The 15,751-nt window shown below is 40.5% G+C and overlaps 1 protein-coding gene across 3 annotated transcripts in view; it reads left to right on the plus strand.

Annotated features, from left to right (window-relative positions):
• LOC309845694 (uncharacterized protein) overlaps nt 1-15,751 on the plus strand; it is a 60,513-nt gene that overhangs the window by 13,349 nt on the left and 31,413 nt on the right. For 2 of the 3 annotated variants that reach the window (XM_082693982.1, XM_082693981.1), the window contains exons 1-3: nt 9,904-10,405; nt 14,594-14,671; nt 14,940-15,055. In XM_082693982.1, coding sequence (XP_082550108.1) covers nt 10,340-10,405; nt 14,594-14,671; nt 14,940-15,055 — 260 coding nt within the window. In that variant the 5' untranslated portion in view covers nt 9,904-10,339. Of the gene's footprint in view, nt 1-9,903; nt 10,406-14,593; nt 14,672-14,939; nt 15,704-15,751 lie in introns of those variants that run through there. The other variant, XR_014301429.1, reaches the window with a different exon arrangement.

Consider the following 15,751-nt stretch of genomic DNA (forward strand, 5'->3'; position numbering starts at 1 on the left):
TGACTCTCAGACACATAATACTGCCCCAAAATGAGTATCTGCAGTATGACTCCATTTACTTAAAATCCATCCACGTGCAAAATGACACAATATGGGCATTTGTAGGGATGCACAAATGATCAGATGAGAAAGCTGAAAAGAAAAGGGAGTGATAACTACAAAATCCAGGTTAGTGGTTACAGGTAGGGGGTGGGAAGCAGTGGCTTCAGAGGTATTGGTAATATCATTTCTTGAGCTGAAAGATGGGTTAATGGACACTCATTTAGGCAGGTATATATGTGTGAAATATTGCATAATGAAGGAGGTAAGGAAGGAAAAAGAAGAGAGGAGGAAAAGAAAGGATGGAAGGATGGAGGGAAGTAAAGAAAAACAAAAAAGCATTCCTGTATGTGGTATCTTAAGATCTAGTTAGTGGTAGTTCAAATTCTGACATAAAATATCTCTTTGGCTTTGGATGAATCACTATACTTCTCTGAGACTCAGTTTTCACACCAGTTAAATGGCAACGATGTACTTTGCCCTCTGTGCTTCCCCGTGTTATTGCGAGGACAGAAAGAAATACTTGTACCGATTAAATAATACTTCAAAAAAGCAGCGAAGTCTTCAAAAACATAAAAGAAAAAAATTGGGGCACCTGAGTGGCTCAGTGCGTTAAGCATCAACCTTTGGTTCAGGTCATGGTAAATCACTAAAGAAATTGCAATCCGGTTCTACTCAGCCTGAAGGAAGGTAGAAGAGTAGACAATGTTCATGTACATTGAGTCTTTACCCCTTTAAAACCTACCCCAGGGTGCCTGGGTGGCTCAGTGGGTTAAGCCTCTGCCTTCAGCTTGGGTCATGATTTTGGGGTCCTGGGATAGAGCACCGTGTTGGGCTCTCTGCTTGGCGAGGTGGGGGGCGCTTCTTCCCCCTCTCTCTCTGCCTGCCTGCTTGTGATCTCTTTATCTGTCAAATAAATAAATAAAATCTTGGGGGAGAAAAAGAAAAAAAACTACTCCAAATCAGCTAAGCATACACAACTTCTGGAATTTCAAATCTCCCCCTGCCTCACTCCACACAGGTACATTTCCTCCTTTCCCTCCTAACCTCCTTCATCATATATTTTCTATTTATATCTCTGAAACACCTTGACTGTAATGCACAAATGAGCTTTTTTCTGGGCTCTAACTAGAACTGTGTTTCTCATTTAATCTTGGGTAGTATCATTCCTTATCTACTGAAGTTAGGAGTTGAACTATCACCAAAATAAAAAAAAAGAAGAAGAAGAAGAAGAAAAAGAAAAGATTTTTGTCCTTATAGCAGAAATTATTTTCTTTTAAATACACAATAGAGGATTTATTTTCATCAAGAAAATGTGCTTCTTTCAGCAAACAAGGTTATGTATGAAGTCATCAGTTCTGTAAAAGGCAAGGAAGAAAACAACTCGTTCAAAGAGGGCATTTTCCCCCCTTCTTTTTGGCATGCGATGTCACATTCTTGAATACTTCCTATCAAGTCAATTCAATGGTAGAGTGTGGTGTAATACATAAGCAAGGCTTAGAGTCAGGAGACTTTGGGTCAACTCCCATGATTTACTAAACTAGCTGTGTGACCTTGGCATAAATTGCTTAAAACTAATGTAGGTTATTTGTCTGTGAATTTAAGATGTTAACTGAGTGACCTTTAAAGTTGTAGGCTTTCTCTGACATGGAGAGTGAAACTGTTCCCCTAAGCCATAGTCTTTGAATGGGTCTAGAGTGGTCCCAGATCAGTCTCCTCCCTGTCCTGAATCCATGAGAGAATAAATATAAATCCTCCGTTGAAACCTCCTGATTTGTTAAAATTAAAAACAATTAAATATAATTAAAAAATTGGGGCGCCTGGGTGGCTCAGTGGGTTAAAACCTCTGTTCTGGGATCGAGCCCCACATCGGGCTCTCTGCTCATCAGGGAGCCTGATTCCTCCTTTCTCTCTGCCTGCCTCTCCGCCTACTTGTGATCTCTGCCTGTCAAATAAATAAATAAAATCTTTAAAAAAAAAAAAAGATCCTTTCTTAAAAAAAAAAAATAATAATAATAAATTTAACAAACCTACCATGAATGAAAATCAGGAGAAAACAATAACTGAGAATTTAGATATTGAAACTATCAAACAGAGTGCAAAATAATTGTGGATCAAGTCTTTCAGGAAATTAAAGATGGAATGAAAACTGAAAAAGGGTCAAAATACAAATCTAATAAAAATACCAGGCACATTTGAAAAAAACACTTAGAACATTTATGGATATCATATAATTATTAATGGATGAGTTGAACAGCAAGTATATGCAGCTGAAGAGAGTTAAATCTGAAGGAAATATGCTTTAACACATAGATAAATAAATATGGAGGAGATGTTAAACTACATGGAGAGTATAATGAATAAGTATAACATATCTAATTTGAGTTCCAGGAGGAGGAAATAGAAAAAAGGCAATATTTGAAGACATAAAGGCTGAGATTTTCCCAAAACTATTGAAAGGACATGAATCCACAGGTAGAGAGAACAGGGGTCCAAAACAGAAGCGATAAATAAAAAGAAAGTGCCACCCAAATATATGTTAGTAAAACCAAAGAATACCAAAGACAAAGAGAAGATCTTAAAAGTAGACAGAGGAAAAAAAAGTAGATAATTTACAAAGGAGGACACGTAGATATCAATTTTTCAATAGTAACAGTGGAAAGCAGAACACAGCGGAATAATATCTTCAGAGACTCTCTTTTTCTCTTCCTTTGGTCCCCCGCTTTCTTTCTCTCTCTTTCAAATAATAAATAAATCTTTTTTAAAAATGAATGTGCTTTAAAAAGAAGAATGGTTCTAAAAGCAAGTTCAGATACCGACATGCAAAGGAATAAAGTATACAAAAATTAGCCCAAAATAGATGAAAGACCACGAAAACTGTAATACCCTTGGAAGAAAACATAGGAGTAAATCTCCATGATCTTGGATTTGGGGATGGTTTCCTAGATATGACACCAAGAGCACAAGCAACAAAAGAAAAAAAAAAAAAACATGCTGGCCTTCAAAATTGAAGATTTGTGCATCAAAGCACATGATCAAAAATGAAAGAACAGAATGGCAACTATTATTTGTAAGTCATGTAAATCATGTGTCTAGTATTCAGAATTTAGGAAGAATTTCTACAACTCAACAATAAAAAAGACAACCCAGTTAAAAAGTGCGGGCAAATAATCAAATAGACATTTTCCAAAGAAGAGACACAAATGGCCAACAAACATATGAAAAGATGTTCATTTGAGAAATGCAAATCAAAACTGCAATGAGATGCCCACTTCATGCTCCATGGGATAGCTATAATTTTTTTAATGGAAAATAACAAGTGTTGGGGGAGAATGTAGGGAAATTAGAACCCTTGTACATTGCTTGTGGGAATTTTAAATGGTGCAGCTGCTATGGAAAAAATTTTGGTGGTTCCTTCAGAGGTTAAACATAGCGTTACCATATGAACCAGTAAGTCCACATCTAGTTATATACCGCCCAAATTGAAAGCAGGTATTCAAACAAATACTTGTACACAAATGTCCATAGCAGCACTATTTACAATAACCACATTATGCTGAGTGAAAGAAGCCAGACACAGAAGGTCACATATTATATGAGTCCATTGGAAAGATCCAGAATAGGCAGAACCATAGAGACAGAAGATTGCTGGTTGCCAACGGCTGGGGAGAGGAAGGAATGTGAAGTGACTGCTTAATTGGTACGCAGCTTCATTTGGGATCATAAAACTGTTCTGGAACCAGAGAGAAGTGATGGTTGCACAGTGTTGTAAACGCACTATCACTTAATAATACCCATTAAAATGGCTAAAATTGTGAATTCTATGTTATGTGAATTTTACCACAATACAAAAATCAGGGGTGCCTGGGCAGCTCAGTTGGTTAAGCATCTGGCTCTGGATTTCAGCTCAGGTCATGATCTCAGGATCGTGGGATCAAGCCCTATATGAGGCTCCATGCCTAGGCACAGATGGGCCTTAAGATTGTCCCTCTGTCCCTCTGACTCTCCCCCCCCACCCCACCCACACGTATGTGCTTTCTCTCTCTCCCCTTCACTACAAAAAAAAAAAAAATTTTTTTTTTTGCAGATGCACAGAAATTAACAAACATGAAGGTAAATCCAGACATTGTGTAATACAAGTGATGATGACAACAATGTCTCATTTCTGTGGTTCCAAAAATGAAAATTAAAATCATAGACAACACAAACATGTGAGTTGAAAAAGGCATAATCGGAGAATTAAAGTCCTAAAGAGAGACCCTATGAGAGCCATTGGCTCTCATACTGTGACTGACAGTAGCAAGTGTCTTCTGTTGTCACCCAGTGTACACACTTTGTATATGACCGAAACCGAAATCTCACAAAATAGGCCTTGCCCTAACTATGTATGTTGTACACCATTTTCTAATCTAATTAATTTCATTTTAAAAATGCTACTTGTGTCCCATTAGGTTTATTTCATAAACCAATAATGGATTATAAAGTGCTACTTTTAAAAAAGCAACTGTTATAAAGAGGGTGTGATGACACCCATGTAAAGATGTGAGCCAGAAAAAAAAAAAAAAAGGAAAAAGCCTTGAGTTGTTCAGAACCTGCTCTGATTCTGGGTCAGCAAGCAAATGCAAATGGTGAATTGGAAGTATTTTCCTCAATCTTTTGACGATGTCGCCATATTCCAGTATGGTAATCTCCATGGGGCAAAAGTGTGTTTCTACTAATGCACTGGAAACCTTTGGAACAATTCTGAATTTGTGTAGTGTTCTGTAAATTGCCAAGATAAAGTTCCCTTGAGTTACTCGGTAGGGATGCAGCTAGTGGAAAGAATTTCATATTCATAATTTGAAATTTCAAATTCATATTCATGGGCAGAATAGTGTGACTCAGTTTGAAGAAATCGGAAGATCTGAGTGATGGTCTTACTCTTGTTATCTTGGACAAATGACTTCATTTGTCCTGGTTTCAAGCCCCTCATCTGCAAAATTAAAGAGAACTTTTAAGTTTTTCCTAAAAAGGAAATCTGTAATTCATCTAACAAGTCTACACAAACCCCTGATTTCTCTCTCTCTCTCTCTCTCTCTCTCACACACACACACACACACACACACAGACACACACACAACTGCACTGCATCAAGATGAAGGAAATTTAACATAGACTCTTATGAAACATTCACAACATTGGCATTAATCTTTTAAAGTAGGGAGTGATGAGAGGTGGTGATTTATTGAGCATAGTGTATATTTTCAGACATGATTTTTTATTTATAAGACACGTATAGCTTTTGAACAATTAGTTGTTGATTGGGTGTGGTGTATTTTAGTTACTGCAATTTCAGGAGTTTTACCAGGTTAAAAAGGGATTATACTAGTCTGAGCCTGTACCAGTAAATACGTCCATATTCCATGGTAGCTAAATGGCTCCTGTTTAAATGCTGGTTCCAGCTGCTGCAAGATACCTCAAGGAACAATATTTGGTGAGTTATGTTTACACGTGAGATATAAATGTCTGTTTTTCCCACCTCAGCTTTTTGTTCATGTTAGCTAAGCATTGTAACCATCCGTGCTCTCAACTGAGATGTGACTAAGAGATTTGGTGTCTTCAGTCCATCGCTGTCTGGAAGCTAGATGAACGTGTAGAAAAGATACGCTCCACTTCAGCCATTCTGCACTGTTTTTAGTTGCCTGAAAGCTTTTTGATGTTGTTTGCTTATTGAGTTTTTGTTGTTTGTTTTTTTACGTGTGTGTGTGTGTGTGTGTGGAAAATTTCAAACATAGATAAACCAAATTGTGTAATGAACCCCACTTAGTCATCACTCAACTTCAACTATGAATATTCTACCACTCTTATTTTATCTGTACCACCCACTCTCCAGCCCCTCTATTTGATTATCATTATTTTTGGGAGTTTTTATGATAAAATTTACATACATTGAAATGCACAGTTAATTGAACCGTTTTCACCACCAGATACACCTGTGTGCATATGACCTCACCAGAGTTCCATCTCATGAGAAAAAGTCCTCCTCCATTCCCAGGTGACTTCCCCACATCCCCCAAAAGCAACCAGTATTTTTTTTCCCATCCTAGGTGAGTTTTTGCCTACTGTAGAACTTCATCTAAGTGGAAACATACAGTATTTATATTCCCTTTTTGTGTCTGGCTTTTTTTCTCAGCATTAGGTTTGTGAGATTTGGTCATGTTGCACCTATCAGTACAATAAATCATCCTTTTAATACAGATGATAATATAATACCACAACTTGTTTACCCAACTCTTGTGGGTTATTTTCAGTTTGGGGCTATTGTGAATAAAACTGCTTTGCACACTCTTTATACAAGTCATTTTGTGAACATATATTTCCACTTATCTTGAACAATGACCTAGACCTACAATTGCTGGCTCTTAAGGTAGGTATACATTTAACTTTATAATGTATTTTTCACGGGTGGTTCCTTTGCCCAGAACACTTGCTACCTACCACGACTTCCTAGTTAACTACTTACTCCTTATCTAGTCCTTTTTTATTGAAAGGAATCCTATCTAACATAAAGTTAGGAGATGAGGATATCAGCCTAAAAGCTCCAGGAGAGCCAGTTTTCTAGAATCAGCACCAACCACTGTCTTTTTGCAGCGCCCTGGAACCTTAGGGCAGGGGAAACTCTCCTTTCCTGCACGCTCTTCTAAGTCCCAATTTCAGAAATACAAACAGCCTTAGTCATAGTTGCTCATTCAGTTTGACATTACCAGGTACAAGAAGCTTGCAAGTCTGGGACTCATGTGAAGACAGGGACATACCATAAAATCTAAAAGAAAAGTACAGAAAGCTTAACAGATGTGAAGTGACAAGGAGATGTAAATGGTGTGGCGAGGTACATACTCAGAGGCATAACTGATTATCAACACACTACTAAAGCTTCCCCTTCATGGGAGGAAACCAAATTTCCAATTACCAGTAAGACTGGAAATCTTGTTGAAGAACAGTGAACATCTTGTCTTCAGTATTTCCCTTTGAAGGGATAATCCCATGGCTTTCAAGCCTGTAGAAAAATAAGGTGGTTAGAATTTTATAGCATGAGCAAGAAATATTATTTCTTTGGAATATGGAATCTAAGTTACCATTGATTAGAAAAGCGTTGGATGCTTTTGCTCTGTAAAGCTTCTTCCCTGACCTTCTCCCAGTGTCTTCTGAGAAGATAAGCAAAAAATTTTCTCAGGCCTCCCTTGGTCTGACCTCCAGGGACTGCCTAGGGGTCGAGGAGAAGCATGCAAGGATCCTGTGTGGGAGCAAAGTAGGAAAGTGATAGCAGAAGGGTTACAGTTTGTGCTTCTCATATCTTGGCAGCCTCTGTTGCTGGCCTTTGGTTTCCTCCCATTAAGAGGAAGCTTTAGTAGTGTGTTGATAATCAGTTATGCCTCTGAGCGGGTACTTGGACACACCATTCATATCCCCTTGTCACTCAACATTCCTATGCATGCTGATAAGCTTTCTTTTGCCAATACCTGCATCCCTTTGGAGCATTCTGGGGGCCAGGTGGGCCGGAAGTGCCCTGGAGTTGACATCTCTGGGAGCAGCCTCAAATTCATGACAGATGGGGAGTTAGTGGCTAAGTCCTCCATCTTTCTCATCCTTCAGGTGAGACAACTCTTGGGTCTGCTCTACACCACTTCCCAGAGTTGCACAGTAGAAGCAAAAATGAGCCCAAGTTCCCCACAGCTATAACCTACTCATGAATTCATCTACTGGCTTCCTTCCCTTCCCTGGCTCATTGCCCCCCACCCCCTACCAATGTTTCCTGAGATCACCTTCCAGATAAACTCTTAGCCTCCGTCCTAGTTTCAGGGACTGTTCTGAAGAGACCCAATGTAGGCTAGCTTAATATCAAGCAAACTCACTAATAAAATACTGGTGTGAACATATTGTTAGTAAATCTTCTGATACTTGAAATGGTTCACATCCAGCATTCCTGAAGACCTAGAATTCATTTCCATTGAGTTTACCAAGCGTTAGCCCCAAATAGTATTGTTCGAGAATTCTTCTTAGGAAAAGATTTGGTTTAAGGAATAATCTCAAAACCAGGGAAGTGTGTCTCACATATTTGAGTTCAGATGAAGAGTCAGCTACTTGATTTTTCAAAGTAAATTGGTATAACATATAGTATTGTTTCCCAGCATATTAAGATACTTCTGTGTATAATAGGAGATACCCTCAACACATGGATATTTGGGTTTTACTCACTTTAGCCCATTTTTTTGGAAACAAAAATAGAAAGGAAGTGTCATGTTGCTGAAGAAAGATCGCCAATGCTGGTGTATGTGTAGGCATGAGTGTATATGGACCCAGGAGTCCTCAGCATCCCTAGCTTTCCACTCTCACCTGAAATATTTTGGCAAGGTTGGGTTTATGGATCTGTCATGAGTTAAGTTTGGTAAATAGCTCCACATAATATTTTTATAGGCCAAGAATCAGAAAAGTATCACAAAATTGAAACAGTGTCAGAGTTTTATGGCTCAAGGTGTTAGAAATCTTCTGGCACCAAGGTATGTTTTGCTTCACTATCCATTAAAATATTTCTTCTGAAATCCCAATTCCAAATCCATAAATTCAAGTAGCCTAGCACTCCTCAAAATAATTATCTTGCAGATGTTTTAATATTAATTTCACTGATCCCCTCCAGTGCCATAGGCTTATCTCATGATGCCTTTACAGAAATTCTTGAAGTCAACCTAGAGCAGGGCCAAGAAACCTACTGGTCCGATCACAGATTCCTTAATTCTCCATCTTTTTGCTGATCAATTAACAATGAAAGACTGTACACTTTCCCTAACCAATATCCTTATAAACATCACACCTTTCTTGCCCTCCCTCCTAGCCATTTTTTCTTCTCTGAGGAAACTGGGTCAGGCGTTAGTAAACCTCTGCAATCATGCTTGGGTTTAAGTGCTTCACAGGTACTGCATTTTTATTATTTATTTTACAGTTTGAAGGTTTGTGGCAACCCTGAGTCACACGAGGTCATCGGCACCATTTTCCCAATGTTTGTTCAGTTTGAGGTCTCTGACTTAATATTTTGATAGTCCTTTAGAATATTTCAAACTTTTTCATTATTCTTGTATTTGAATTGCTGTAAACTCGTGATAAAACTTTAACAGATAAGTTGCTCCTTGTGGACGAGCAAAGAAAGTGGTTTCTTACAATGAGATAACCACCTCACACCAGTCAGAATGGCTAAAATTAACAAGTCAGGGAATGACAGATGCTGGCGAGGATGCAGAGAAAGGGAAACCCTCCTACACTGTTGGTGGGAATGCAAGCTGGTGCAGCCACTCTGGAAAACAGCATGGAGGTTCCTCAAAAAGTTGAAAATAGAGCTACCCTACCACCCAGCAATCGCACTACTGGGTATTTACCCTAAAGATACAAATATAGTGATCCGAAAGGGCACGTGCACCCGTATGTTTATAGCAGCCATGTCCACAATAGCCAAACTATGGAAAGAACCTTGATGTCCATCAACAGATAAATGGATAAAGATGTGATATATGTACACAATGGAAAACTATGTAGCCATCAAAAGAAATGAAATCTTGCCATTTGTGACAACGTGGATGGAACTAGAGGGTATTATGCTTAGTGAAATAAGTCAATCAGAGAAAGACAATTATCATATGATCTCCCTGATATGCGGAAGTTGAGAGGCAATTCCTATTGGGGCATAGGAAAGGAATAAATGAAACAAGATGAGATTGGGAGGGAGACAAACCATAAGAGACTTTTAATCTCACAAAACAAACTGAGGGTTACTGGGGGGAGGAGGGGAGGGAGAGAGTGGTTGGGTTATGGACATTGGGAAGGGTAGGTGCTATGGTGAGTGCTGTGAAGTGTAAACCTGGTGATTCACAGACCTGTACCCCTGGGGCTAATAATACATTAAATGTTAATTAAAAAAAAAAAAAAAGAAAGTGGTTTCTTGAGATGGGAATTTACTCCCGATGAAGATGGTGTGAAGACTGTCAAGATGACAACAGAGGATGCAGAATACGACACGCTTAGCTGATAAAGCAATAGCAGGGTTACGGAGGCCTGACTGCCAGTTTTGGAAGAAGTTCTACCAAGGGTAAAATAGCATCAAAGAGCATCGCATGCTACAAAGAAAGCATTTGTAAAAGGAAGAGGCAGTGGCTGTGCTAACTCTGTTGTGTCATTTTAAGAAATCACAACACCCACCCCAGCCTTAAGCAAGCCCCATCCCAACCAGTGAGCAGCCATCAGCACTGAGGCAAGACCCTCCACCATCAAAAAGATGATGACTCACCGAAAGCTCAGTTGGTCATTAGCACTTTTCAGCAATAAAGTATTTTTAATGAAGGTATGTACATATTTTAGACATAAAGCTATTAGTGTACACTTAATAGACAAGTGTAAACATAACTTTTATATGCACCAGGAAACCAAAAAACTCACTTAACTCACATTGTTGAAGTATTCCCTTTATTGGGGTGGTCTGGAACTGAATCTGCAGCATCTGGGGTATGTCTGTATTCTCCTTATTCTTTGATTCTCCCCCAGGTCAGCTCTGTTTTCCTCTGCTGTGTTCTTTGCCCTGGGAAGCTGACCTCTATGGACTGTGTCATCCTCTAGCAAGTAGGAGTCACCAGCAGGAGTTCAGAATGTGGGAGGAAAGAGATGCCAGGGCATTTATTCCCTCCCACCCACTGCTTCCCTTTTTGTCTATGGCCTCATAGACTGCGGCTGCCGCGGGCCAGTCAGTCCCTCTGGCTTTAGCTAGTTCTCAACCAGGCGCTGATAACAGGGCCGGCTCCCCCTGCTGCTCAGGATGGGGATTGCAACTGCTCCCCACTGTCCCTTGTCTCTGGTTCCTCCCTCCTGGGTTCCTCTAACCCTACCCATATCTCTATAAATAGTTCCTTTACTAAAAACCTCCACATGGGGCACCTAGGTGGCTCAGTCGGTTAAACATCTGCTTTCGGCTTGGGTCATAATCCTGGGGTCCTGGGACCTAGGCCCACATCGGGCTCCCTGCTCAGTGGGGAGTCGGCTTCTTCCTCTCCCTCTGCACGCACCACCCCCCTCATGCTCGCGTGCTCTCACTCTTTGTGCTGTCTCCCTCTGTCAATCAATAAATAAAATCTTAAAAAAAAAAAAAAAAAAGCCTCTACACTACAAAGGTGAGGGTACTCTGTATTTCTTGCTGAGCTCCTGACTCATAGAGCCTCCTACCTTCAAGTTTCCGGCAGTCCACGACACAGTGATAGATTGAAGGGTCACCATCAGATTGCTCTGAGCATTGACTCAAGTACCTATGCACATAGAGACACCACATTTCTCTGTGAGCAGTCACAATACTCAGTAGGAAACATGATGTCAGAAATCAAAGAAAAAAAGAAGTATTTGTCTGAAGGACACTATGTCATTTGATCTAGAAGCCCATAGGAAAATACTATATTTGCATCTTTTTTCTTTTTTTTTTTTTTAAGATTTTATTTGACAGAGAGAGGTCACAAGTAGGTAGAGAGGCAGGCAGAGAGAGAAGGGGGGAAGCAGGCTCCCGGCCAAGCAGAGAGCCCGATGTGAGGCCCGATCCCAGGCCTGATCCTGGGCCTGAGCCGAAGACAGAGGTTTAACCCACTGAGCCACCCAGGCGCTCTATATTTGCATCTTTAAGCGTCAAGAATCGGATTTTCTGAGAACTGACATAGAACTCCAGAAAATCTGGCCGTGAGGTCATTGATATTTACCTCAGTGAGCTATCGCCACAAACATTGTGTAACAAACTTTCCCCAGAACTCAGTACATTAAAATAATAATCACTTAATCTCACATAGCTGGAGGTCAGTGGGGAGGCTGCTCTGTATGTCTTCACCCTCTTTAGACCAGAGGCTAGTCAAGACATGCTCTTCTCGTGGTGATAACAGAAGTGCAAGAGGGCAAGCCCAATCACTCAAGCATGTTCATCCATGTGCCAACTGCCAAAGAACGTCAGTGGCCAAGCCAAAGTAAAGGAGTAGGAGAGGATATTCCTTAGACAGAGGTAAAGGGGAAAAGGGTAATTTATTTTTGACAGTAACCTTCCACAGTGGATAAGCTATAGGAAAGTCATTCAAGTACAGGCTACAGTTTGTTCAATTAAAGGGAGGAAAAAAAATTTTTTTTTCTTCAGTTTTACTCTCACTCAGAACAAGTGAACTAGAGTGACTTTTCAAAATACCAGGCTAAATTTCTCAGTGTCCAAGAACAGTTTCTTGATACAGAGATGATACTGACCTAGAAACAGCCATTACCTGTTCGTGACTAAACTGCGATTGCCAGACTCTGAGATCTGGTTCCAGCCTTGTTTGTTTATTTTTCTCTGCGAGGTTCAGATTCCCAAAGAATTACTCTCGTTCTGCATCCTGACCGTGGAATATGCCTCTTAGTGATTCCACAGCCTGGATTTCCAGAAACTAGGATTCAGAGCACTTACTCCAAGTGGTACCCCAAACCAGTATTTTATCTGCATAGGGTTTCCTTGATGAATAACTGATTTGTGCTCTAACTGAGGTTTATTCCATTTGAAAGGGGTTAAAGGTTAAGAGTTCAATAGTTTTCACCAGTTTAGTACACACTGGTTCTTTCTTGCTAAGAAGGGGGAGAAACATTTCTCTTAAATAGGGTTTAAAAGGAAGAAAAGCCTTGTTATCTGGGTCATCTTTGGGAAGGAAAGAATTGTTTAAAATGGTGACCAGCAAAGACAATAGCTAGAAGACCAACCAGAAATCTCCATTATGCTCCGAGCAGTGTATGGACCCAATGAGTGTCCATAAATGATGGATTGATTTCAAAAGAAGCATTTTGGGATTCTAGGTCTCAAGTGGCAGTAGAGGAATTGAGAGCAGGGAGATAACAGTATGATCTGCAATCATGACAACCCCCCCTAATCAGATGGTAATGGGACTAGAATTTAAGAATGAATTGATTTGAATAGATGGAGAGGGAAAATGCACTGAGAGGTGGAAAAAAAGAGTGTGAGTAAAATTTTGGAGCTATGAATGAACATGAATATGTAGGGGCTAGTGAGAAGAACATCTTGATCAAAATGGGGAAGTGGTCACAAATTAGGTGAGATAGACCGTAGTACCTGCATATCGGGGTCTTCAGGGGCCAAGGAAGTTAAATGGTATATGGCGGATGGTAGCAGCTGTCGGAATTTCTTGGTGGGGAGATATTTTTTTAGTACAAACTTCTCCAGTCGTCACAACAGGCTGGTTCTCATTGTGACTCTTGGCCAGCTTTTGACTTGGAGATAGTAATGACCATGCAGATGAAAGAGCAGATGATTCATGTGTATTTTGACTCCTTTACAAATTTGATTTTAATCTGAATCATAGAAGGAGTCTGTAACCTTTTCCCATGGTTTTTTTGTTGGCAGCAACTGTTTGTTCCCATGGGAACATGTATCCTTACCTACTCAGACCTTCCTCTCATACTCTCAGCTCTGTTCACTTATATGTTTTCATCTTTTCCCTGGAGCATGTTCACATAAAAGCTTAGAGCACAGTCTATTTTTCTTCTACAACTAAAGATTCCTCCTGGATGTTTTCAGATACATAAAACTCCAGGTATAGGGGCGCCTGGGTGGCTCAGTGGGTTAAAGCCTCTGCCTTCGGCTCAGGTCATGATCCTGGGGTCCTGGGATCGAGCCCCGCATTGGGCTCTCTCTCTGCTTGACGGAGAGCCTACTTCCCTTCCTCTCTCTCTGCCTGCCTCTCTGCCTACTTGTGATCTCTCTCTGTCAAATAAATAAATAACACCTTAAAAACAAACAAACAAACAAACAAACTCCAGGTATAACTCCAAACAAAACATGATGCAAGGAGACATTTGGGTAAACCAAATGATAACATTGCATTGCACACCAACTGCTGTAAACTCTTGAGCCTTCTGCAGTGGCCAGATGAAGGAAATGTGGCTCAGTGTACTTCTTCAGTGGTTGATTCTAGAAAGTTTTTTTTTTTTTAAGATTTTTTTTTTTTTTTTATTTGACAGAGAGAAATCACAAGTAGGCAGAGAGGCAGGCAGAGAGAGAGAAAGAGGGAAGCAGGCTCCCTGCTGAGCAGAGAGCCCGATGCGGGACTCCATCTCAGGACGCTGAGATCATGACCTGAGCCAAAGGCAGTGGCTTAACCCACTGAGCCACCCACGCACCCCAATTCTAGAAAGTTTTTGCTAAACTCTCCTTCCAAATATGAAGAACCTACCTCCCATGGGTTGAAGAAATTTGCCATCTGTAGGGTAACATTACCCTTTTTATCTGCAGGAGAGAAGTTTCTCTCTGATCATAATGGCAAAGCAGCCAAACTTACCTCCAAAATTCTGCGCTGAACTCTACCCTCATATAGGTCATGCTAATTTCTATGTTGCTTTGTTCTTCTGCCAAATGCTAATGGTTTGATATCCAAAATAGATGAAGTTAATTAACAGCAGTTGCATATTTTTGAGAAGCTTTGAATTTGGTTATTGCAGATTTTCTAAGATGTTGCTTTCCTTTTTTATACAGAAAGCATTTATTGAGCTGGCTTCTGGACCAAGTGCTGGCGATTCAGCTGTGAATAACACTTCCTCTGGAGTGTTTCAGGTAAGACAAAAATATAAAAAATAAGCTGTAATGAACTTTAATAAGTCCTTGAACAGAGGTGCACAAATTCTATGGGAGCGTAGAGGAAAACAGAATTGATTCTGTGGTTCTAGGGAGGCCTTCCCAGAGCAGAAGGCATTTGAGCAGGTCCTCAAGGAGAGGCAGGAGCTCCCTAAGTGGAGTGAGAGCACTTAAAGTAAAGAACAGAATGACTAAAAGCTCTGATATATCCAAGTGCGGTGCAAGTTCTTATTTCTTTTCATTCCAGATGAGACAAATCAGGAATCCAGGGAGAGACCGGTGTCAAGGAGGCTGCTCTCTCCAAGGGAAGACTTCTCTTCTCAGACCTGCTACAAACAGAAATTTCAGGACTGCAGAAGCAGGGTAGGACTTCCTGGGGAGCAAGATCCTTGCAAACACTTTCATGGAGATGAGACAGTGGACTCAGAGTCTGCAGGCTTTCCAGATTGTCAGGAAACGTGATTTCTGGAGGAGGAGCCATATAGTCTTGTAAAGGGAAACTAAAGGAAACACCCCCAAGGTTTTAGGAAATGAAAGTGGATCCAGCCTCCTTCCCTAGTCCCGAGAATGCTTCATTATTATTTTCCTGACCTTGCACTTTGCACTTTATCAAAATATGAGTTCTCTCTCTGCATCAGTTTCTTATAGCTGCCGTAACAAATCACCACATACCTGGTGGTTTAACACAATAGAAATCTGTCTTCTCTCAGTTCAGGAGGCCAGATGTCTGAAATCAAGGGGACAGCAGGGTTGGTTTCCTCTGGAGACGCTGGGGGACACTATTCTGTGGCTCTCTCCTCACTTCTGGTGGTTTCCAGCCATCCTTGGCTCATGTAGATGCTGCATGCCAGTATCGGTCTCCAAATTCACATTGTCCTCTGCCTCTCTATGTGTCTCCAATATTCCTCTCCCCTCTCTTGGAAGGATACCAGTCCTAGATTTGGGGCTACCCAAAACCCACGATGATCTCATCTCAAGCTCCTTAATTACATCTGCAAAGATCCTGTTTTCTTTCTTTCTTTCTTTCTTTCTTTCGTTCGTTCTTTCTCTCTCTCTCTC

Source organism: Mustela nivalis, assembly GCF_964662115.1.
Source record: "Mustela nivalis genome assembly, chromosome: 12".
In the NCBI taxonomy this organism is placed as follows: Eukaryota; Metazoa; Chordata; class Mammalia; order Carnivora; family Mustelidae; genus Mustela; species Mustela nivalis.